The sequence below is a fragment of the Chaetodon auriga genome, chromosome 4 (assembly GCF_051107435.1).
Source record: "Chaetodon auriga isolate fChaAug3 chromosome 4, fChaAug3.hap1, whole genome shotgun sequence".
Classification (NCBI taxonomy): domain Eukaryota; kingdom Metazoa; phylum Chordata; class Actinopteri; order Chaetodontiformes; family Chaetodontidae; genus Chaetodon; species Chaetodon auriga.
The window spans coordinates 5,826,344-5,851,738 of NC_135077.1; the positions used below are offsets into that span (position 1 = coordinate 5,826,344).

Sequence of the window (25,395 nt, forward strand, 5' to 3'; positions counted from 1 at the left end):
CCTTACCGAGCCACTACCGAGCAGCTGGACCACATGACAGAGTTGAGAGACACGACTGAAGACGAGAGACAGAGACAGAGACGAGGCTCCCACCTCCGCAGCTGCTTGTTTGTAGACAGAAAGTGTCGCCGAGCAGGACTCCGCTGCTGCAAACACGGACACGAGAAGACGAACCGAGCTCACCTACAGTGCCTGCAGCTGAAAACCAGGTGTGTCCTCGTTTGTTTTCTGCAGGTACGGAGAGCCGGGTGGTGTTAACCGTGTCTCCATCAGGTGGGGGTTTTATGAGCCGGTGCACACGTGAGAGTTTGGAGTAATAGTTGAAGAAAGACGAGTAGAAATCATTTGGGTTTGCTGAAGTTGGGAAATATGTGCAATATTTCCCAGCTTCAGCAAACACAATCTGGCCAGGTGTTCTTATCAGGAGACACAAAGGAGCCCTTTAAACCCGCACGTGCTTTCTTATCACTTGATTGTCTTTAAGTATTGATTTATTCACACTCTTTGATTAAATCTTCCAATGGGACTTTGAGTCGAGACTGTTTCATAAGCGTGACAGCTAAAAGGCCACCAAGTGACATCTCTTTATGAGGCAAACAGGCATCCCAGTACAGCCAGTAACATCGACCTGAACTCAACATGTCATGTTTTGGTTACCTTTTATGGACACAGCTTTAATCTTTTAGGACAGGCTGCATGTTTCCTTTATTTACCAGGAAATAATAGTTTGGATGACACTAAGAGCATAAAAGCGCAGGAAAAACAGGTCCTGTGGTCTGAAAATGTGTTTTCATCTTCACTGTTTAGCTTAGTTCTGTTGTGTTTGCACCCTGCAGTGTGGTCTGTCTGTCTGTCTGTCTGTCAGGTCGTTTGCACGAGAGGAACTTTTTTCCTTTTCATAAAACAAACACACCCTGCTGCTGCGTGTCTACCCTCAGGATACGAAATTGACGTGCGATCACAAAGGAGGAATTGGCTCTGTGGCAGTAGTTCTGGTTCTGTCTGCCCTGAATTTTCAACAGGAGCTTTTAAAGATTATTTCAGCTGAGGCAAATTTCTACTCACGACTTGTGAGAATAACTTGCTGATCAAAATCTAGTCTTCCTCTTTTTTGTTCAGCCCGGAAATGAAACAGCGCTGCCACATCTGAAGCCACAAAGAGTCCTTTGGTGCCCTCTCATCGCCTTTTTTAAACATGAAGTCAGCTACAGATTTTATTATTTTTTGGATGATTTTTCTCCCCTTTATTCCCATATTTCACGTTTTTAACAAGCATACAGTGCAGCCATCTAACCCGCCCACCTCCACTCCAACACCCAAATATTTAAGACATGAAACATCTTCTCATTCACTGAGCTCAGACTAATCCTGAACGTCAGTACCACAACATTGTTGATATCAATCCTTGTTCCTCCGGCCTTGTGTCAGAAGCCGGGCTGCAGATGGCAGAGCTCGTGCCCTCTGTGTTAGGTAAGAGCCACCGAGGCCTGGATAAAATGGGGGATTGACTGGCAGCCAAGAACAGGAGATGCTGTTGAAAATGTGCACGATAAGACCGAAGAACACAAGAGACACGGATTAACCAGGTCTGTGCAGACAATAGGAACGCATCCGCAGCCAGACCTGAAAGCTTGTGAGGTTGGTGAGGTTAACAAGGTGAGGGGATCTGGAGGGATTCTGCTTCCACACATGCGTAAACTTCACTCACAGTCAGACTCTGAGACCTGATTTTCATCCTGACCTCAGCAGAGTTTCGCTGAGTCCTTTTTGCTCTGGATTCGAATGATGAGATCGAGATGAGAGGACGTGAAGACTGAAGTAGCTCATCTTGTCGCTTTGAACCACAGAGTGTCAAAATGTGTGGAGCAGAGTTTAAGCAACTTCCTGAGGAAGTTGGCTCATGGAGAGCTTTAGCAGTGAGGCCACACACACACATGCGAGTGTCACAAGTTTTCTGTGTGGGCTTCTTGTTAAATGATTTTGTGATGATGCGTCCACGCCCTTGTATGTTCACTGTGAATATGTGACGCCCTTATAGTCGTGTCTCACCTCTGGGAATGCTACAGGTTTGCACACTTGGCAGGATTTTAGTGGCACAACCGGAAGAAATGTTGCAGTGTTCCTCTTCCTCCCCCACTGATCTTCAAGAGTCTGAGCACATAATGAACTTAAGAGGGACACAGATGACACCTTGTGCACAGATCCCTTTATCCCTCGCTCTATAAACACACACAAACACACACTCTATGTCTTTATCTCTCTCCACACACACACACACACGCACACACGCTCTGCTGTTTTTTTTTCATCATACATCCTCTACCTAAGAGGAGGCAGCTGCTCTACAAACATGCAATCATTTATATGAGTGTAGAAATGACAACGCCTTGTTGGTCTTCATTTACAGTCACATTTAATTTGGACTTACTGATTTTTCTTTTCTTCTTTAAGAATCTTTTTTTAGGGAACTTTTCCTTTTCTAAACTGAGGGTCTAAGGATCGACAATGCTGCATGATGTACAGACTGTAAAACACTGAGGCAACCGTTTGACTTGTATATAAATCCTTGTTTATTGCTGAAGAGCGATGACATTCTTGTGTAAGAAGTAAACTAATGTGTGAATGTATGTAGCAGTCTATGCTGACTTATGTTTGAGGCTCCTAATTTGGCTTTTAAATGCCATAAGAACATTTTTTATGTTCATATTTATTTTCAGGTGTATTCTTTTCAGTTAATGCATCTCAAGGATATTATCCCATCAATGATACTCAACTAAAAGTGTGGATGAAAGCAGAATCCAGCTGATGGATTTGGTCTTTTTTTGAGGGCGCTCTCATGGTGGCTCTCATGAGGCCCTGAGTCTTTCTCCAGGGTGTGGTTGGAGAGTAATGACGCCTCTCTCTCTGCCCAGACTTGCTCCCGACATTCCTTCCTGCCTCTCCGCCTGCAAAGCATCCCTCCACCGACCTTTCACCAGGACTTTTACATAACTGGCACCACCAGAGGCTTAAAATGCACAGAGCCAGCTTCACCGTCCTCAAGCAGAATGATATGTAATAGCGGCACATTAATTACCTGTGGCGGAAATTGCGGCCCTAAAGAGAGGGCTGTGGTCAATGAGGAGTGGGAGAAGGAGTCGGGAATTTGTGGAATTCTGTGTAATGAGCTGGTGAGGAAGGAATGTGGGTCAGACAGGGAATAGAGGATGGAGTCGTACTGTAGAGCTCAGGTAAAACAGACTAATTGTTTTGTCTGTGTTGAGCCTCATGTCATGAAGACACAGGCGAGGATTGAAATTCAGCGTGTTTGGCCTTCATCTGATTTTTCCTCATCATAAAGCAGCATTTGCATTGTTAAGGTTACAGTGAGTTTTCTCCACATCTGTGTGTCCTGAAGAGCTTTCGTGTGCACTTCGGTTTTTAGGTCATCTCAGTAAAGATGTTGCAGGCTCGTAATAATCCAGTGGAACGACAACTGTTGAGGCGATAATGTGCCCAGACTTGTGCTGTGGTTCCTGTTAACTTCTGCCTGCGCGTTACATTTCATCACCGTGAAAGGTTTAGTTTGTCAACATGTGCGAGTTCACGTCACTCTTCAGGTCGGTACTTAGTGAGAAGTTTGAGGCACATGTCTGAGCTCAAATACAGCCTAAGCAAACAGACTTAATATCACGCATGATGAGTGACAGGTGTAGTTGCAAGCAGTGCTAACAGAGGCTGCTGTAGTCAAATTTCAAGATGTGCAAACGGGACTTTACTTCTGGCGTGTGACAGTGAAATGTGTTCATAATGTTCTGCGTGTAAAAGGAGGATGGGCAAAATGTTCTCAGCATATTGCAGATCAGAACACCAACAGCAGCACCAGCACACAACACAACAACTGAATAACTCCACCAGGGCTGCAGAGGCCTCTAAATGTCACTTGGCTTAATTATTTTAAAGATAGTTGCCTTCATTTGTTGTGAGAGCAGAGAAATGACAGGAAATGAGGAAAGAGACGAGTTATGACATGCAACAGAACTGGAGTTGAGTCATTGCGATTGCAGCTTTTGTGGGTTTATCACAACCTAATTTAAGGGGTTGAGCGTTTGAATTTGGTAAAGAGTAAATTGAATTTGTTGTTAAGTGGTGTAATGAATGTTGTATAAGTTAAAATGTGAATTCAAAATGTGAGTCAGAAATGGACTTAACATCCTCTCCTTCACATCAGAATCTAAAATGTCTACATGCTCAGGCTATCTGCACTAAACCAGCCGTTATCTGTCTTGACCGACGACCCAAAGCCTCCACCAAGTTGAAAGACAGCTCTAGATACTGTCAAAGAAATAAGTGGAGACTTTCCTACCAGAGATATTAATAATTTTCACAAAAGTGATATTTAAACCAGGACTGTTGTGTTGATTGCATTACTGTGCAGAGGAGTTAAGATTTCTCTCATTTGAAAGGTCAGGCTGCTCAAAATGGCTTCACCCGTGTTTAAAATGTTCTCTTGCTCCACCCTAAAGCTACCATGTCGGACGCAGACAAGTTCCTCTATGGGGACCGCAGCGGGGTGAACAACCCCCTGGCCCAGGCCGACTGGGCCACCAAGAAGCTGGTGTGGATCCCCTCTGAGAAGCTGGGCTTTGAGTCCGGCTCCGTCAAGGAGGAGCATGGAGAGGAGTGTGTGGTGGAGCTGACGGACTCTGGCAAGAAGGTAAACGTCGGCACTAAGAGTTGAATGAAGTTGTTGAACATTTTCATCTGATTGATGCATTTGTGATTGTCTTAAAAATAATATGTATACATAATATAATCTTAATATTTAATGTTTTCTCTGTTAATCTCAGGTGAAGGTAAACAAGGATGACATTCAGAAGATGAACCCACCCAAGTTCAACAAGGTGGAGGACATGGCAGAGCTCACCTGCCTGAATGAGGCCTCTGTGCTGCACAACCTCAAGGAGAGATACTACTCTGGACTCATCTATGTGAGTATGGGTGGATACAGGAGTTTCTATACTGGCACATGATCAGATAGTTTGTTTTATTTATTTATTGTGTGCACTCGGGACTGGTTGCACTAAAACTCTCTGACAGTAACTATCTTCTCTGTTACCAGACGTACTCTGGTCTCTTCTGTGTGGTGGTCAACCCATACAAGTACCTGCCCATCTACTCTGAGGAGATAGTGAACATGTACAAGGGCAAAAAGAGGCACGAGATGCCCCCTCACATCTACGCCATCACGGACACGGCCTACAGGAGCATGATGCAGGGTACCACACTTGCCTATTTGTGAAGTAAAATGGCGCGTTTAGCAGCTTTAGACATTTTTTGTGCAGTGTATATATACAGTACGTAGATAACAAGCGAGTAGACACTGTACATGCACACAGTTATAGAGCAGCAACGAGTGATTATCAGTGAATGAAAAGTAATTTTGACTGAATGATGTCAATCACCGACAAACAAATCTTCAAACAAACATTGGAGCTGCTGCATCCAGATAATGTTGCCATGTTTGATTCATAGATATCTGATATATCATTGGTGATTAATTTGCTTTCAATCAGCGAATTGATTATTCAGTCAGTCATCGCAACCCTGCACGGCTTACACACAAACTGCAGAGTGAAATGATCACATGTTGCTTTATTCTAACTTTGTGTCTGTTATGACAACTTTCTTTTCCCCTGATGGACATTTGTCCTCTCTGTCTTCCTGTCAGATCGTGAGGACCAGTCCATCCTCTGCACGTAGGTTCCTCTTCTCTTGGTATCTTCTCAACAACTTTTTAGTGGTCAGACTTTCTTTGCATGGATTCGTACAGACTGTGTCCGTTGTTTGCAGGATCAAGCTTGAATCTTGTTTTTTATTGACTTAAGTCAAAATCAGTTGCTGTTCTGGAACTTTCGAAACCTTGTCCTTATTGTTGTGTGGTGTGTTGCCTGTGATGCCTGCCATGATGCTCCTCTGATGGATGCATATTATGTGTCTAAATCTTTTGCTTTGCTGTGTCTTTTTCTATAGTGGGGAGTCAGGAGCGGGGAAAACAGAAAACACCAAGAAAGTCATTCAGTATCTTGCCCACGTTGCCTCGTCCTTCAAGTCCAAGAAAGACCAGGTCAGTGAAAACTGTTCTTCTTTTTAAGTCTCTGTTTCATCCTGATTCTTTCCTGATGGTTTTTTTTATTTTATTTTTGGACACTCCCTTGTATTTTTTTGCTCTTTCCATGCTGGTCCACCTCCATAATGTAGCCTGCCTGAATGAGCTGTGTGGCGACTACTTCACATTCCTCTTTCAGGCCCCGACGTGCCCGACTCACCTCTCGGTGGTGACTTCAAGTGATGCTGAACGTGTGTGTGTGTGCGTGTGTGTGCGTGTGCGTGTGTGTGTGGACTTGTACCCTTATTCCTGATATACAGGGTTTTTCATAAGACTTTACATGAAATGTTCTTACATCTTCAGGTGACACCATGTTTTTCTGTCGTTTTATGTGCTGAAGTTGGTATCAGATGTGTTGAACTCTCTCCTTTTTCACCTCTTCTCCAGGGCAGTGCAGTTTTGTCACATGTGAGTTCATCCCTCTGACTCCATACGCATGGTGTCTGACTCTACTAACAAGAAACATTTTATTGTCTTTGTCTGGACTCTTAAGGAAATGATTAAACATTATGTAAATTATATAAATAGTTGTTCAGTTTGAGACACATGCTTATTCTGTATGTCTGTACGCTAAATATAAAGCTGAAGCCAGCTGCTGGTTATCCTAGCTTAGCATAAAGACCGGAAATGGGGAAACTGCTAGCCTGGCTCTGTCTAAAGCAACAAGATTTGCCCACTAACACATTAAGTCTCATTTGTACAAAACCAAGAAGTGGAAGAAATAGTCCCCCACCCCTCACTCATGTTAAATCACAACATGACATTTTCACACTGACTAGTAATTTTTCCCTGTTTCCAGTCTTTATGCTAAGCTAAGCAATGCTAAGTGCCCTCTAGCTTTAGCTTCATATTAGCATACAGATATTGAAAGTGGTGTTAATAACACTCTCAGAAAGCAAGCAAATAAACAGATTTCCACAAAATGTCAAATTACCTTTTGAAAAACGAAGATAAATAAATAAATAAATAAATAAAAACCTTCAACAGTAGAAAGATTTAGGCACTGCTCCAACTTTTTGGTAAGAGTTGAATGGTTTTTTTTTTGAAATACATGTTTTCCATGCACAGTTAAGAGTCTGATGAGGGTTCGGAGGATAAAGAAATGCATCTGCTCAACAGTAACTTACCTCGTGGCGGTGAACTGCCCAGCAACACAGCCGAGTAGCTGAGCAGTAACCTTATCTGAGGTTGTCTCAAATGAAAACACACCTTGCTGTTTTGTGCCTGTAGTTTTAAAAGCTGTATTAGGTGACACAGTCCCACTCCACCCAGCAGCTTTTTTTTTCTCAATCTGGTCAGTCTTGATTTTGTCATTGTCGTGCAGTCGTATGTAGCTTGTTTGGAGTGTCACAGTGCACTCTTGCATTTCCTTTGGGGGCGTCTTGGCTAACCGGCCTGTGTGCTTCTGCGTTCTCTTGTTTGTGCCTGCATGGACAGACATGGTCTCACAGGGTTTTTGTGCTTGAGTGGGCTTGCTGTGCTGCTGGAATGTGTGTTGGAATGTGCAGGATTCGGTATATGTGTGTGCATGTGTGTGCATGTGCACGTGTGGTTGATTGGGCAATGATAACATCCCCTGAGGTGATTCTTTTAAATACACAGCCTGAGTTCATAATGCGCTGGACGAGTTATTGCACGCTTTTCATAATGAAAGATCTGCAGCAGGAAAGAAAATGCATGATTTAACGTTGTGCTGGCTTGACTAATGTCCACTTTAGAGTTGTATGATAAAGTGTTATTGCAGATTGCTCTAATACTTTGTCCTCTCTGTCACAGGGAGAGCTGGAGAAACAGCTGCTGCAGGCAAACCCCATCCTGGAGGCCTTCGGCAATGCAAAGACCGTCAAGAATGACAACTCCTCAAGATTTGTAAGAATGCCTTGAAGCCTTTGATTTGAAATTTATTTTTCTAATAAGCACCAATCAAAATACAAGTGGAATCAACAGCATGAGTTGTAAAGGATGAGTTTAACACACCGTCCCACCCACTTCAAACCAGTGAGGAGCGTACAGACGAAAACACAATCATTCATGTAAAATGACAAACCGTGGCAGATTGAGTGCATGTATCGGGTTCCAGAGCTCATAGTGAGAAGCTGGTTGAGAAAATAGGTTTTTAGGGCCTTTTTAATAAGTTTGCTGCCTTTCAAAGATATTTGATTTGTTTTCTCTTGCAGGGAAAATTCATCAGGATCAACTTTGATGTCAATGGATACATTGTTGGAGCCAACATCGAAACTTGTATCCTTTTAAGAACATGCTAATTACTTTCTGTATTCTTCTGTCTGGGATGGATTAACCTGCCAGGTGGCCAAGAATAAGCTTCATCCAACACATTTGAGCAAGAGTGACAGACACCAATCTGTATTTGCATATTTATAATACTGCCTCTTGTTTGCTGTCAGTTTCTCATTATTTGATTCAGCAAATTTGTTTACAGGATAAGTACCATGTGAGATTCATATCAGCTGACATATTACAAGTATTAAAACTAGTTTTTGACACTTGGCCACAAGGTTGGGTAAGAATGCAGGTTCAAGTGCAACATAAAGTCCCGTAAATTTCAGTTTTGGTGCAGTTAATGTCGTTCCCATCACCAGCCTCACTTCTGCACTACATTATAAAGATGCTGTTGTCCCTCTGCGTTTGCTTTTGCCTGTCCTTGACTGAAATGATACCAGATCTGCTGGAGAAGTCTCGGGCCATCCGTCAAGCTAAAGACGAGAGGAGCTTCCACATCTTTTACTACATGCTGTCCGGGGCAGGAGACAAGCTGCGCTGTAAGACATTTTATGACGATGTGAAAGCATCATGAAGGTTGTAGAAAGTAGCAAAATAAATGTGGTTTATTGTAAGCTGAACATGACTTGTAGTGCAAGAGCAAAGACATTTATTAAGTAACATGGGAAGTAGCTGATGTAGTCTATTTATATTTGAAACTGAGCTTCTCATTTCTCAGTTCACTCAGTAGGAACACAATAGTGAGAAAGTTGTAGAGTGTAGCAGGCCCGTCTCAGTTTAACAAATAAAAATGGTTCCATTAATAATTCTCTCCTCTCTTTCTCTATTCAGCTGAGTTGTGTCTGGAGGATTACAGCAAGTATCGTTTCCTGTCCAATGGAAACATGACAATTCCTGGCCAGCAGGACAAGGACATGTTCACTGAGACCATGGACGCCTTTCAGATCATGAGCATCCCAGAGGAGGAAAGAATTGGTACCAGTCATCCTACTTTTATTTACTTGTTTAGGGTTATGATTAATTAATTATTTTTCTTATCAATTAAAAGGTTCCCTGTGGAGTTTTTGACCTCTTCTAGTGCTATGAACCTGTTTTTCCAGGAGTATTTAATTCTATTAAAAGGGTATTTGTTTTGAACAACTTGAGTAACATTCCTGATGGAGGAAAAGGATTTTTTTGGTTTTTTAAATATCTTGAGTCAGTTTTCCAAGGTGTTTTTTTTTTTTTTTTTTTAATTTTTACTACGGTAAGATTGTCAAACCTGTGGTGTGGTGGCACCTGTTCTTCATCATTTGATTCTTTCCTCTGCAGCACACAGTGACCTCTTCTGTTTGTTTGTCAGGTCTGTTGAAGGTGGTGTCAGCTGTACTGCAGTTGGGAAACATGACCTTCAAGAAAGAGCGTCACTCAGACCAGGCCTCCATGCCTGATGACACTGGTACACACATACACACACACCACCACCACCACCACCACCACCACAATCATCATCATCATCATTATTACTTCCTCTGCACCTTTCATCTGTCTCAGTCCATTTACTCAAACCTTCCCAATTCATCCAACTTTACATCCTCCAACATGACCCCCATGTTTCACCCCCAGCTGCCCAGAAAGTGTGTCACCTGCTGGGCGTCAATGTGACCGACTTCACACGAGCCATTCTGTCCCCCAGAATCAAGGTCTGCATCTCGATCAGTACATGAAAGCTCCTTGATGTTCAATAATATAAAACATTTGTTTTATTCTAATGATTGTGGCCACATAGTTTGTAATGCAGATGTCCTCCATGCGTCTGTCAGTTGATGTCTTATCTGGACATTTAGACATTTTTGACCTTTTTTTTTTCTTTTTCAAAATCAGCAACATTTTGTCACTGAGCTGGTTTCTATGCAATGATGATGATTTTGTACCACAGGATGACATTCGAGTATTTCTTTTTGCAGGTTGGTAGGGACTATGTCCAGAAAGCCCAGACCCAGGAGCAGGCTGAGTTTGCTGTTGAGGCTCTGGCCAAAGCCTCTTATGAGAGGATGTTCCGCTGGCTGGTGTTGAGGATCAATAAAGCCCTGGACAAGACCAAGAGACAGGGAGCCTCCTTCATTGGCATCCTTGATATCGCTGGATTTGAGATCTTTGAGGTGAGGCGTTCAAGGATCGACAGATCAAAAACACAAGAGCCTGTTTTATGCTGCAACCAGTATAACAGATGCAGACTCCATTCACAACCAGAAATGAAAAGATGTTGCCCAGCTCCTCATAGAAATAAATACAAAATCCAGCGGGACCACACATGAAGAGGAGCTCCAATCACAACAAATAAGAAAAAACCCCTCATAACTTCCCCCAGATATGGAGGAGGGGGGTTCAGGAAAACTAGCTGCTGCCCATTGGGTTTAGATCTGACTAATAGACTTCAGACAGGTGTCTGAATTCATACGTTGTACAAACGTACAAACTTGTCTTGTTTGTGACCATCTTAAAGTTTCCCTGTGGAGTTTCTGACCTCTAGTAATGCTTTGCTTTCTTGTGAATACAGAATATTGTATACATTTCTGTAATATTATTTTGGCTTAATATATTTCAGATTATTAAGTATATGGTTATGTATAATTGTAAATGCTCTACACACATTCTATGTCTGCAGCTGATTATTTTCATTATCAATTAATTAGTCGTTTTGTTTCTAAAAATATCTTCATTTTCCAAAGTGCAAGCTGACATTCAAATTCTTGTATGATCTGACTGACAGTCCAAAACTCAAAGAGATTCAGTTTACTAACATGGAAAACAAAGAGAATCACCAAATGTTCACATTTGAGAAGCTGGAAGAAGAAGAAGAATGCTTTTGTGATAAGAAATGACAACCGGTTACACTAAAAGTTCAAGTTTTCCTGTCGGTTTCTCTGATTCTTCCCTGCAGCTGAACTCGTTTGAGCAGCTGTGTATCAACTACACCAATGAGAAGCTGCAGCAGCTCTTCAACCACACCATGTTCATCCTGGAGCAGGAGGAGTACCAGAGGGAGGGCATCGAGTGGAGCTTCATCGACTTCGGCCTGGACCTGCAGCCCTGCATCGACCTCATTGAGAAACCTGTGAGACGTCTCCCATTCCTTCTCAAACCTCATTCAAATAACACTGACAACATCTGTTTTAGGCTAGAGGGACACAAGCCTCTGCAGAAGTTGCTACTCGTATCTCTGTTGTGTAATACATGTGGAGGCATGTAACTGCACATGGATTATCAAATCAGTCAGGATTCCTTTGAACTGCAGACTGACATGTGTTTTCCACAATTTTTTTCTCATCATTCATCTCAGGCTGGTCCTCCAGGCATCCTGGCTCTGCTGGATGAAGAGTGCTGGTTCCCCAAAGCCACAGACAAGAGCTTTGTGGAGAAGGTGGTTCAGGAGCAGGGAACACACCCCAAGTTCCAGAAACCCAAGAAACTCAAAGACGATGCTGATTTCTGCATTATGCACTATGCTGGAAAGGTCATTGACACTAACTTTGTTTGTACTATTTCACTATCAACATACTGAACAGTTACATTTCTAGTTAAGTTTTTACTTAAGTCAGCCTTAAGTCAACATAAATATAAATGTAGCTCTCCTCCGTTGCAGGTGGACTATAAAGCAGACGAGTGGCTGATGAAAAACATGGATCCTCTGAATGAGTGTGTGGCCACTTTGCTCAACCAGTCTACAGACAAATTTGCTGCCGATCTGTGGAGAGACAGTAAGTGATGCAGCTGAATGAGTCCATCTTTCTGTGCACTGTCGCCTACTGAAGGTCCATGACTGAAACACTGGAAACTATCAAACAAACATGTAGGAATTCACCGGTATCTTCTGCCTGCTTTTACCAAGTGTGCATTATACAATGATTTCTTTAAATTTGCCACCTTACAGTAATCCTCAATGACTTGCCAGTAAAAGTGTAAATGCTGAAATCAGCAAACAGTTGAAAAATCACACAGCATTTGTAAGTTCAAGGCCTTCTGCTGTTTTGTCAGAAGAGCTTCAGTCAGGATAGCAGGACTGTTTGTTTTCGACTTGTCAAAGATGTGACATATGAACATGTTTTTGTTATGAGAAATGATGAAAGATTCAATGTCAGTGTCGTAGAACACACTAACAAAATTGTTTGTTCCACCTTCTCCGTGTCCTCACAGTGGACCGTATTGTTGGCCTGGACAAGGTGGCAGGAATGTCGGACTCCATGCACGGTGCGTTTAAAACCCGTAAGGGCATGTTCCGCACTGTGGGCCAGCTGTACAAGGAGCAGCTGGGTAACCTCATGGCCACGCTCAGGAACACCAACCCGAACTTTGTCCGCTGCATCATCCCCAACCACGAGAAGAAGGTACAGAACAACAAACGACTCTTTGCATCGTAGCTGTTGCAGAAATTATAGTGAATATGCTAATGTACACTGGTATATTGGTGTCTGTATTCCACCCAAATGTAACCATAACAAAGAAGAAAAGAACGAGATGTTCATGAGCCTTGAATGCTTTCAGCCACACAAACAAGTGTTCAGCTTCACTTGATATGTGGGGAGTCTGAGTTTTTAAGTTTATTTATACAGCTCAAACTCACACATTTGTACAACATGACATCCCCTAATAATAATATAATAACATTATTGTACAAAAAAGAAAGTGAGCATGCAAACGGCTCTTTAATGGTGCTTTATATATTTGTTTCTTCCTCAGGCTGGTAAACTGGAGCCACACCTGGTTCTGGACCAGCTGAGGTGTAATGGAGTCCTAGAGGGGATTCGTATCTGCAGACAGGGCTTCCCAAACCGCATCGTCTTCCAGGAGTTCAGACAGAGGTAACAAACGGAAGATGTATCTGCAAACTTGTCAACTTCTTTATTTTTTCCCCAGTGCATCTTTAGAAAGAGACTTGGATGCATAAAAAACAAATCCTAAAAATATTTTTTTTTCCCGCTCTTTCTCTTGTTATGCCCCTCTCAACTAATCATCCTCCCACTAGAGCATTTTCAGAGAGTTCTCAGGCGAGGCAAACATGAAAGAGAATAATGGATTATACCAAACCAGAGATCATTCAAAGAAAGACAATGAATGTGCTAATGACTAAAAAAGGAAGTCATGGAGTAAAAAGAGTGGCACTTTCAATTCTGCAAACTGCTGTCTGTAATTAAACATTTACAAGAACGAGTCAAACTACTTGAGTAATCTGCTCATCTGTGTCTCAGGTATGAAATCCTCACTCCAAATGCCATCCCAAAGGGCTTCATGGACGGCAAGCAAGCCTGTGTGCTCATGGTAAGAACAATGAATCCGGTTAAGAAGTAAGCCATTCATCAAAAGAAGAAGAAAAGAAAAGACTCATTCTTCTCAATTTCAAGCTGTTGAATTTGTCACTGAGTCGCTTTGGTCTTCTTTACATCAGATCAAAGCTCTGGAACTGGACTCAAACCTGTACCGCATCGGTCAAAGTAAAGTGTTCTTCAGAGCTGGAGTCCTGGCCCACCTGGAGGAGGAGAGAGACATGAAGATCACTGACGTGATCATCAGCTTCCAGGCCTGGTGCAGAGGATATGTGGCCCGCAAGTATGATGGATGATCAGAGAATATCTTATCAAGCAACATGTTTAGTGCAAATGAATAAATGCAACATAGCATGATGAGAGAACATACTTCTAGACAAATGGCAGATATGTTATTCACTTTCTTTTTTTTTCTTTGTCCCAGAGCCTTTGCAAAGAGACAGCAGCAGCTGACAGCCATGAAAGTCATCCAGAGGAACTGTGCCGCTTACCTTAAACTCAGGAACTGGCAGTGGTGGAGGCTTTTCACCAAGGTAAGATGTTTGGAAGTTAAAGTTTCCTTTCCAGTGTGCCGATAAAGCTTTGGACAACTCAGTAACAGGAGTAACCAGCAGCAGCTGAACTATGCTAGTGCCATGGCTACTATTTATTACTATCAAAATACTGTGTATTAATAGTAGTCAGATGAATAAGAACCCTGTTTTTACTTATTTAGGTGTTGATTTAAACTTAAACAAAATGGTAGCTAGCTGCTGGAATGGAGCTAAATAGCCTGTCTGATGTGCAGTAGACAAACAACACATTAAAGCTAATCTTCAGTTTTTTCCAAAAACTGAAAAAAGGTCCTTTTTAATAACTAAACGCATAAAAATAATGAAACTGTTAAGCTGCTCGATCATTTATGTGTAAAGGCTAATACAGTTTTTAAATTAAAGGCTAAATTCTTTTATGTAGATTTCAGGTTTACTTCGTTATTTTGGTGCCAGAAGCTGCAGCCACAGGTGTGATGTGAATCCCAATTTTCTTTTTAATTATTCGAGACATTTTTGGTAGTGCCCCAGAATTTAAAACTACATGCAGCACAGCAAATTTTCAATATTTATGGGTCACCAGGTTAGGAGTCTGGTCAAATCGAGTACATGTCAAGTTGCAAGTCCTCGTTTTCACAACTCTATCCCAACTTGGCTGCAAGTCACATGCTCCGGGTGCAGATTTGTAGATTTCTGACCACACACCTTGATGTTTGTGAGATGGTGATCTCAATGGGGCATCTGTAGAGCACTCACCTTTCATTATACTGTGGCACTGCTGTAAGTTTTTTTTCTTTTCTTCTTCTAGGTGAAGCCTCTGCTGCAAGTGACTCGGCAGGAAGAGGAAATGCTGGCCAAGGAGGAGGAGTTGGTCAAGGTGAAGGAGAGACAACTGCAGGCTGAGGAGCAGATCAAAGAGTTTGAGTTCAAGCAGCAACAGGTAGGAGTCTCCATAACACTGGAGTAAGCTCAAGGGCTGGCCAGTCTTAAAGTGGACGCATTTATTTGTAGATCTACAGTAGGCATTCATTAACGTGATTGCAGCAGCATGTGGAATTAAAAACATCATGACAAGTCTTTGATTCCCCTCTGCTAGCTGAACGCTGAGAAGTTAGCTCTTCAAGAGCAGCTGCAGGCAGAGACAGAGCTGTGTGCAGAGGCTGAGGAGATGAGAGCCCGCCTGGCCACCAGGAAGCAGGAGCTGGAGGAGATCCTGCATGACCTGGAGTCTCGCCTGGAGGAGGAGGAAGAGAGGGTCTCCCACATGCAAACAGAGAGAAAAAAGATGCAGCAGAACATCACAGTCAGTAAAGTCCTGTGGGATACAGAATGTCAGATATGATGGAAAAAGACAAAAAAAGAAGAGAATGCATTAACATTGCAAATTGTTTATGTTGTTCATCCAGGATCTGGAGCAGCAGCTGGATGAGGAGGAAGCAGCCAGACAGAAGCTTCAGATGGAAAAGGTCACCATGGACGCCAAGCTGAAGAAGCTAGACGAGGAGGTCATGGTGCTGGACGACCAGAACAGCAAGCTAATCAAGGTCTCCTGCAACGTGTTCATTGAGCCCTGTGGTCCAAGTCCACCTGGGACAGCAAGTCATATAGTTTCTTGGGGATTTTTAACCTCAGGAGAAGAAACAGTTCTTTATTTTCTTGTTGTTTTTTTTTTAAATAACCACAGGAGAAGAAACAGATGGAGGAAAGGATCTCAGAATTCACCACCAACTTGGCTGAGGAGGAAGAGAAGTCCAAAAGTTTGCAGAAACTCAAGAATAAACACGAAGCCATGATCACAGATTTGGAGGGCAAGTATTTGTTGTTTACATGATTGTGGTGTTTTGTTTCGGATTCGTTTCCTACTGAATCATCTGCAAGTGTGTTTCATCATTTATTTCATAAACCTCTCTCTGGCTCTGTGACATGAACATGATCTGTAAGATTTATTAATCTGATGTATTAGAGACACCTCCTGTTTTCTTACCTTTTCAAATAACCGTTTAAATGAATAAATGACACATTTGGGTTTCTCCTTGTTCCTAAACACAGACCGTCTAAGAAAAGAGGAGAAATCGCGTCAGGAGTTGGAGAAGAACCGTCGTAAACTTGAGGGAGACTCCACTGAACTCCATGACCAGATTGCAGACCTTCAGGCCCAGATCGCTGAACTCCGAGCTCAACTTGCTAAGAAGGAGGAAGAACTCCATAGTGCACTGGCCAGGTTTAAAGAAAATTACATTTAAAAACATTTGAAATGCAAAAGCAACAAGATTGTGATGATTGAACTGTATAGAGCTGCTTAGCATGATCAGTTTTCCTTTTCTTCCCTCCTGGAGCTTCAGATGAACTGTGTGGCACATGCCTGTTGTCATTTGATTTGAACTTCTGTGATGATGAGACAAGACTGCCGTTTCTTCTCACTTTCAAGAACGGTCACACAGAGGACCTGTATGCCGATCTCATCCCTCCTCTTTATCTCACCTCCAGGATCGAGGAGGAGGCTGCTGCCAAGAACGCTGCCCAGAAGAAGATCAGGGAGCTGGAGGCTCAGATCTCTGAGCTGCAGGAGGATCTGGAGCTGGAGAGGCAGGCCCGCAGCAAGGCTGAGAAATACCGCAGGGACCTGGGAGAAGAGTTGGAGGCACTAAAGACTGAGCTGGAGGACACTTTGGACTCCACTGCAGCACAGCAGGAGCTGAGGTAACTTTCATGGTTGAGTAGTCTTGCTGCCAGAAGTGTGGGGTTTTTGTGGGCGGCCCAATTGTACAAAGATACATACATTTGGTCTGTTTCTCCTCCCTGATCTTGGTCTTTGCTCAGTCATTTCCTCAATCTATCTTTCCAGGACCAAGCGTGAGACAGAGGTCACCCAGCTAAAAAAGAATCTGGAGGATGAGGCCAAGCTCCACGAGCAGCAGATGGCCGACATGAGACAAAAACACAATCAGGCATTCGACGAGCTCAATGAACAGCTGGAACAGGCCAAAAGGGTAACGAACAGGGTGGTCAGAAGAGAAAGATGCCGATGCTTAACAAACATCTGAATAACACCAGTAACATGTGTGACACTCCTGCAGAACAAGGTGTCAGTGGAGAAAGCCAAGCAGGCCCTGGAGAGCGAGTTGAACGAGCTGCAGATCGAGATTAAGACTCTGACACAAGGCAAAGGGGATTCTGACCACCGTCGCAAGAAGGCAGAAGCCCAGGTTCAAGAGCTACAAGTCAAATACGGAGAAAGTGAACGACAGAGGCAGGACACGGCTGAGAAGATGGGCAAGTTGCAGGTACAATATGGACAGAAAGCTCACTTATGCCGGGATCACACTACAAGATTTTTTTTGGTCTTTGATGATGTCAGATGTAACGATCAGCGCCATAAACTCTTGCTCTGTCTTGGTCAGGTGATTGGCAAGACTACATGTATGACCCCGACCAATCACAGCATGTCTTATTTCACAATCAGGCACAAGTTCAGATGTCATCAACTGCCAATCAAACTGACAGAAGCATTGTCTGTGTGAAAAGAGTTTGGTCTGTACCAGCTGTATATGGAAAGTGTCCTAAGACAACTTCTGTTGTGATTTGGTGCTATATAAATAAAATTGAATTGTGATGACGGAGGTCTTGTGAACCAAAAGAAAAGAAAGAGAAAATGGTAGTGGGTGCACTATAACATTAAAAGCAAATGCAAGAGGCGGTATAAGCCTCAGCCCATTCAGTCATTACTTATACATCTACTGGGTAGCATCCAGATAACAACTGGGACAAGTACGAGTTTCACACAGAGCAGTTTTGTTTCCATAATTATTTATTGTACAAGGAGCGGGCTTACCGCGTCAATAATGAGGGATAATGTCAGCTACTCACCGGACTGATGAAGTGCTTCCACTATTTCTTGCCAACATTTGTCTTGGTCATGGTACGTCCAATAGGCAGGGGTACTGTTGCCACAGCTCAACAAATTGTCATTCGCGATCGGCCATGACGCTGGTAATTCGTTGCCCACGACAAAATTGTCTCAAAATCGGGCTAGAATCAAGTAGTCTGATCCAGGTATTAGAGGTGATTCACAGGGTGAAGGGAAGTAAAGGTGGTTGAGAGGAGGAAGGTGTGTGGTGATGTTTCTGTGAGGATGGATGGAGTGGCTGATTTAACAATGACTATCTTTCTCTCTGGTGTACAGTCTGAGCTGGAAAACCTCAACAACCTCCTGAGTCAAGCAGAGGGCAAGAACATTAAATCCAGCAAAGACCTTTCTACTACAGAGTCTCAGCTGCAGGACACACAGGTACAAACACAAAGGCGATGTTTTTTTGTTTACTACTGTTGTTTCTGTGTCTTTTAATTTCATATAAAGCTTAAACAAGTAGTTTAATTAGTTATTTCAATCATCAGTTGTCATTTTTAGGCAAAAATGACAAAAATTCACTAGTTCCAGCTTCTCCAAAGTGAGGATTTTCTGCTTTTCTTCATTTTCTAACATCTTGAATTGAATACCTTGTTTAGAAAAAAACAAGTAGTCTGAATTTGTCAACTAAATCGTTTCTGTACATTCACAATGACCCTGCAAACAGGAACTAAGCATGACTTTTCAAGGTAAAAATTACCAAAACATCACAAACACAAACAAAAATCTAGGAAAGAAAAGAGTTCAAAGGGTTTAAGGAATATGTTTTTCTCAACTGGTCTGCTTTCCTTATCTTAATTCCAGGAGTTGCTCCAAGAGGAGACTCGTCAGAAGCTGTCCCTCTCCACCCGCCTGAGGCAGATGGAGGACGAGCAGAACTCTCTGCGGGAGCAGCTGGAGGAAGAGGAAGAGAGCAAGAAGAATGTGGAGAAGCAAGTTTTGACTCTGCAGGCTCAGGTCGGTCCACGATGCCACGCTGTGTCTGTGCTCTTAAACAAAGTGTTTTCATATCTGTCTGATTCAAGAGAGCTGATTTGAGAGGGGTCTCAGATCAGTAATGATGACTTTATGTATATAGTATGTATAGCCATGCTAGCAGTGTGGCTATGGTTGGCAGTGTGTCGGTCAGTCTGTCCACTGCTTTGGTCCAGACTGAAATACCTGGACAACTATTAGATGGACTGAGATTAAAAAGGGCGTGCTGGTGTGTGGATCATGTGTGCTACTGACTGAGAACACTTGATATTTCCTCTCGTGCCATAGACAGATTGACATTTGTGGTTCAGAGGGAAATATCTTGACAACAATTGGATGAATAGCCACAAAATATTGCTACAGATATTCAAGCTCCCTAGAGGTTAAATTATAATGACTTCGATGATCCTTTGACCTGCTGGTGGCACTAGATGGAAAGTGACAGTTTTCACCTATTCTGTGCAATATTTCAATATTTACTTATGAAATGAAGTGCCACCAAACTTTGTACAGACATTTGTGGTTCCCAGGTGATGATTTCAAGGACTTAGGGTGTTTGTTGGACTCTTAGACGTATTCTTAGAAGCGTGGTGCAAATGATTTTTGGTTTGCATTTCTCATTACGCCTTTCATTCAGTCGTCCTCAGCAAATAAGTATAGTAATAAGTACTTCCTCCGTACCATTGCCCTCATTCATTCATCAGACATCCACAATGTCCCTCAGCTTGTCCACATTTCGTTCTTGTTCTTCTAATTCTAATTCTTCTTTTCGTTGTGTTCAGTTGGCGGAGGTGAAGAAGAAGCTGGAACAGGAGGCCTTGTCCCTGGAGGGGGCAGAGGAGGGCCGCAAACGATTCCAGCGGGAGTTGGACAGTGTGACACAGCAATTGGAGGAGAAGAGCTCAGCCTACGACAAACTGGATAAGACAAAAACCCGTTTACAGCAGGAGCTGGATGATCTCATACTGGACCAGGACCACCTGAGGCAGATGGTCTCCAACCTGGAGAAGAAGCAGAAGAAGTTTGACCAGGTATCATGTCAACAGTGTGTTTAGTGCACAGAGCAAAGACAGATGATGAACTCAAGGCCTGCTTATTTTTCGTTGGACAGTTTGATGAGATTCTGTTAAATGAAAGTGGCAGCTGTAGTAATAACTGAATGGCCATAGGAAATATTCAGCAAATATGAATATCAACACTCATTTGTAGCATCCAAGATTAATTTCGCAGACATTCTTGGATGCACTGTTCATTTCACCACACGATGTTGCCTTCATTCAGCAGTGTTCAATTTAACTGCCTTTTCTGATCTGTCCTTTCCCTAGATGCTGGCCGAGGAGAAATCAATCTCAACTCAGTATGCAGATGAGCGCGACAAGGCCGAGGCTGAGGCCAGGGAGAAGGAAACGCGAGCGCTGACACTGGCCCGTGAGTTGGAGACCATGACAGACCTGAAAGACGAGTTGGACCGGGCCAATAAGCTGCTCAAAGCTGAGATGGAAGACTTGGTCTCCTCCAAGGATGATGTCGGCAAGAGTGTAAGAGAAAACACTGGCATCAATTTGGTGCATGGAGAGCTGCAAGAAAATGAAATTGGGTCTCAATTAGGTCAGCCATTTGTAAAAATGTCAACCCTGGAAACATTTTCATGATGTTTCATTGATGCAATAAATGTTGCATCATTGCTCTCAGCAGATGTTAAAGTTGGAGTAGATTGTTGGCATCATCGCCCCTCTTTGCTGTCTGAAAAATGCTGATGTGTAACAGTGCAAACTTGTCCGCAGGTTCATGAGCTGGAGAGGTCAAAGCGGACCATGGAGCAGCAGCTGGAGGAGATGAGAGTTCAGCTGGAGGAGCTGGAGGATGAGCTGCAGGCCACAGAGGACGCCAAACTGCGCCTGGAGGTCAACATGCAGGCCATGAAGGCCCAGTTTGACCGAGACCTGCAGGCCAGAGACGAGCAGGGAGAGGAGAGGAGGAAGCAGCTGGTTAAAGAGGTGCCATTCCCAAACCGCTGCATGCACAATTGCTGGGGAAAAAATGGCTAATCATGGTTTGACCAACTAAATATCCTCTCACTGTCAGGTGCGTGAAATGGAGGTCGAGCTGGAAGATGAACGCAGGCAGCGCGGTCAGGCCCTCTCATCCAAGAAAAAATTGGAGCTGGACTTGGCAGAGCTTGAACTCCAGATCGATTCTGCCAACAAGGGCCGTGATGAGGCCCTCAAGCAACTGAAAAAACTCCAGGTAAAACAGGCAGACATACACGTATTTGTACTAGTGTACTTCTGAGGACACTTCCTATAATGCATTCCCCCATCCCCTTACCCTAACCATAACTCCAAACATATATTTTGTGTCTAACTTAAGCTTTGCTGTATGCATGTGTACTCTCCAGATCCAAATGAAAGAGCTGGTGAGAGAGCTGGATGAACTGCGTTTGTCCAAAGACGAAGCTGTCAATGGGGCTAAGGAGACTGAGAGGAAGCTCAAAGCCATGGAGGCAGATGCCCTGCACTTGCAGGAGGTATGAAAGTCAAAGAAATAAATAAAAAATTCTGAACCCAAACCGGGTGCTTTTCCTACATCCAGTCTGGACAGTTTCTTTGTTTCATAGACTCAACCAGATATTATAGAAGGTACTATATTAACCACATGTACATGCAGTATTAAATGATGGTGAAGTTTAGTGTTGGTTTTATCGCCTCCAGAGGGAGAAAAATGAAGAACTCAAGTTGTCCCAACACCCTCTGCAGTATCAGGCTTAAGTCTTAATATACTTGTTGCTTCTGCTTCCTCCAGGATCTGGCCACTGCAGAGAGACTCAAGAGACAAGTTCAAACTGAGAGAGATGAGCTCCAGGATGAGATTAACAGCAGCAACAGCAAGAAGTATGAACCCAACAGTGGCAGCTACTTTTCAGATAGTATTTGATAGACTTTAGAAATGATATTTTGACACTTTACATGTTACAATATACTCTACAGGTGAGAGCTGCCTCTCATACTCTGCAGTACATGTAGATATTATATAGTAGGAGTATAGAGTATTTACTTGTTATTGAAATTCATGGTCATCTTGTGCATTTAAAGGATACCTACAAGTTTGCCTCTAGCCATTAACTGTCACTCCTCTTAATCACTTGTTGCCAGTTCTCTGCTGACAGATGAGAAGAGGAGGCTAGAAACTCGTATCGCCCAGCTGGAGGAGGAGCTGGAGGAAGAGCATCTCAACACTGAGATGGTCACCGAGCGTCTGAAGAGAGCCACACTGCAGGTAAGGACACACAGTTTCTTAGATGTGTTGATCACTGCAGCTGATAAACTTGTAACTTAACCTGTAATTTCTGGCATCAGCAATAACTCTATGGCTGAACAGATAAAGAAAAGAATTGTAACTTTATCTGGACAAAATCATCAGCAAAAGAATTGTCAGTTATTGTCAGGTGAAGAAACAACACCTCAACTAGTACCAAAGATGAAGTACTTCAGGATATCCTTTACTTTAACAGTGCCTCTCCTCTGTGCGTTTCTGACATTAGACTGAGCAGTTGACCACGGAGCTGAGTACAGAGCGCAGCTCTTCCCAGCGGCTGGAAGGGACTCGTTCCCAGCTGGATCGTCAGAACAAGGAGCTGAAACTGAAGCTGCAGGAATTAGAGGGAACCATCAAGTCCAAGTACAAATCCTTCATCACCACCCTGGAGGCCAAGATCGCTCAGCTGGAAGAACAGCTCGACATAGAGTCAAAGTGAGTGCTGGTGTAATGGATACTTCGAAACCACTTCAAACAAATGTGGATGATTTAAAGAAAACCAGAACTTTTTTTTCTGTGACTTGTCACCTCCACTTCTGCTTTATCAAATCCTTTGATCCTAAGCTTCAGTAATTTTGTCTGTGTATACTTGATTCAGGAAGGAAAGATAGGAGTTCATTTATAAAGCAAACTTGATTTTTTTATTTTTTATTTTTTACTACTTTTTTTGTTTATGACCCAGACTGTATACTTATTCCTCACTGCATTTTCTTTTCTACTCATTTCAGAGAGCGTCAGCAGGCCTCCAGGCTGGCCAGACGGACAGAGAAGAAGCTAAAAGAGATATTGCTACAGGTTGATGATGAGAGGCGCAACACGGAGCAATACAAAGACCAGGTAAGCCTCATTACTAATCTCCTTTCTCTTTTAATTCCCAGATTATTACAGGGAGGAGAGAAGAGCCTTACTGTGTAGGTTGATCCTGACTGGAATCCTTTGCTGATTGGCTTGTATTGTTTTTGGCACTAAGTGAACCTTCTATCTGCAGGTAGAAAAGACGAACAGCCGCATGCGCCAGCTGAAGCGTCAGCTAGAGGAGGCGGAGGAGGAGGTGACACGAGCCAACGCCTACCGTAGGAAGCTGCAGAGGGAGCTGGATGATGCTGCCGAGTCAGCAGACGCTATGAACCGTGAAGTCAGCTCTCTGAAGAGCAAGCTCAGGTAGAGGCTTCCAACTTCCTCTTAGTACATAAGTTTTCCTTTCACATTTAATTACATATCGCATTTAATAGGTTAAAGGGAAACTACATCACGTTTACACTTGAAGATCAGTTTCCTTGTCATTACTCCGCCTGTGAAAACCGTTGTGTGATGGCTTCTGTGGCACTAGAGGAGCTCTGTCAGCGTAGCTGTGTAGGATTCAGTGTTTTTGGAGTTTGAGGATATCTCAACAACTGCTGTTTTGACTTAAACCACTGTATTTAAAAACTGTCATGTCCTCCAACTTTTAGGGATTTTGTTTGTTTGTTTGTTGTTGTTGTTTGAAATGTGATTTAAACAGTCTACAATAATATATCATATTGTATTTCTCTATTTGTATGTAATATTTGTAGTAGTAGTAGTTTTTGTGCAGCACCTGCCTGCGTTTGACCCATTATTTGTTTCTTTTAAAGACGTGACTTGCCTTTCAATATGCGGCGTACCCTGAATCGGTCTGGCCTGGACAGCGATGAGGAAGTGGAGGTGCAGCCCGAAGCATCTGAGCCTGCCGCTGAGTGAACGGAGAAGAGCCAAGAGGGAAATATAATAACGACCACAGTCAACATGCAGACATTGTAAAACATTAAACATGCAAGCTATTAAATAAGACTTTTCCTGAGAGGATTTAGCCTTGTGTTCCCATTGACAATCATTTTATAGCCTTACTGCTACTTTCCATATAATGCATTTATATTTGGCCAAATAATCGTATTCATCTCAGTGAATGTGAGTGGCGTTTTTCTACAGAGGCTTTACGCATACTTTTCTCGATGTATTTTTCTACTTAATGGGTATGTCAGAAAATATTCCTCTTGTAACTAGCCATTGCAACTGCATTTTATTTGTGCTTGAGGTTTATGTGCTGTTACTGTACCATTTTTGGGGAAAAAACACTGGATATTTAATGCTTGTTTTGCACACCAAAATAAGGGTCTTTTGGGAGTTATGATGCAGTTACAAATTTCACATTTGCTAATCTCAGTATAAACCTTTGTATGTGTACTGTATGCTTTTCCTCTCACTGTGTTATCCTTTCATGTTATTACCTCAACCAATTTTGCACAATGCCAACACAGATGAAACGGAAACAAGAGTTGAAATTGTTCAGTTCATCAGAGTGGTGTAGTCGACATACAGCAGTGTTGGTGACAATGTTGATATGAGTTTTGTACCATCATCTATCTTGGTTGACGTATAATTTCTCACTGGTTTTACACATTGATTGCTGGTGGTGGGTCATCATGTAGTAGTTCTCACTGTACTATGTTTTGTGCTTTGCTTTGCACAGCAGAGGGGTTTCTATTAGCACATTAGCCTGAGTGTTTAGTTAAATCCTGCATACTTCAGAGCAAGTATATGACACCCTAACACTGTATTATCAAACTACAACCCTGATTCAAAAGTTGGGACACTGTATACAACATAAATAAAAGAAAATATGATAATTTGCTAATCCTTTTTGACATATACTTAATGGACTATAAAAACAGTATGTAATGTTTTACCTCATCACCTTCATCGATTTATATAAATCTACGCCTTTTTTTGAACTTGATGTCAGCAACACCTTTCAAACAAGTTTGGTCAGGAGCAACTTAAGACGGGAAAGTTGTGGAATGCTCCAAAAACACCTGTTTGGAACATTCCACAGGTAAACAGGTTCATTGGTAACAGGTGATAGTACCATGATTGCGCTCGGCTGTTCACAAGCAAGGATGGAGTGGGGTTCACCACTTTGTGAGCACATGATTGTATAAAGGATGTTACTACATGGGA

General features: G+C 42.7%; 1 protein-coding gene across 2 annotated transcripts; it reads left to right on the forward strand.

Annotated features, from left to right (window-relative positions):
- LOC143319136 (myosin-9-like) lies at positions 1-25,072 on the forward strand. Of its 2 annotated transcripts, XM_076727781.1 has the most exons (43): positions 1-209; positions 4,506-4,696; positions 4,830-4,970; positions 5,102-5,258; positions 5,711-5,738; positions 6,013-6,106; positions 6,536-6,556; positions 7,925-8,017; positions 8,326-8,389; positions 8,830-8,928; positions 9,221-9,364; positions 9,732-9,827; positions 9,995-10,071; positions 10,336-10,530; positions 11,313-11,486; positions 11,712-11,885; positions 12,015-12,129; positions 12,566-12,756; positions 13,109-13,230; positions 13,618-13,687; positions 13,815-13,975; positions 14,117-14,225; positions 15,031-15,162; positions 15,319-15,525; positions 15,629-15,766; positions 15,907-16,030; positions 16,272-16,443; positions 16,710-16,922; positions 17,068-17,212; positions 17,300-17,506; positions 18,406-18,510; positions 18,934-19,086; positions 19,887-20,135; positions 20,430-20,642; positions 20,889-21,101; positions 21,190-21,351; positions 21,503-21,631; positions 21,907-21,995; positions 22,257-22,380; positions 22,646-22,854; positions 23,148-23,256; positions 23,408-23,580; positions 24,033-25,072. In XM_076727781.1, the coding sequence occupies exons 2-43, from the start codon at positions 4,511-4,513 to the stop codon at positions 24,136-24,138; spliced, it is 5,883 nt and encodes a 1,960-aa protein (XP_076583896.1). In that variant the 5' UTR covers positions 1-209; positions 4,506-4,510; the 3' UTR covers positions 24,139-25,072. The 2 variants fall into 2 exon arrangements, with proteins under 2 accessions (XP_076583896.1, XP_076583897.1); XM_076727782.1 differs by lacking the exon at positions 6,536-6,556.
- Positions 25,073-25,395: the final 323 nt, after the last annotated feature.

Coding starts and splice junctions, on each gene's coding strand:
- LOC143319136 (XM_076727781.1), top strand. CDS start 4,511: ATGTCGGACGCAGACAAGTTCCTCTATGGGGACCGCAGCGGGGTGAAC. Junction 8,929..9,220: donor GGCAGGAGACAAGCTGCGCT/GTAAGACATTTT, acceptor TTCTCTATTCAG/CTGAGTTGTGTCTGGAGGAT. Junction 22,855..23,147: donor CAGCTCGACATAGAGTCAAA/GTGAGTGCTGGT, acceptor TACTCATTTCAG/AGAGCGTCAGCAGGCCTCCA.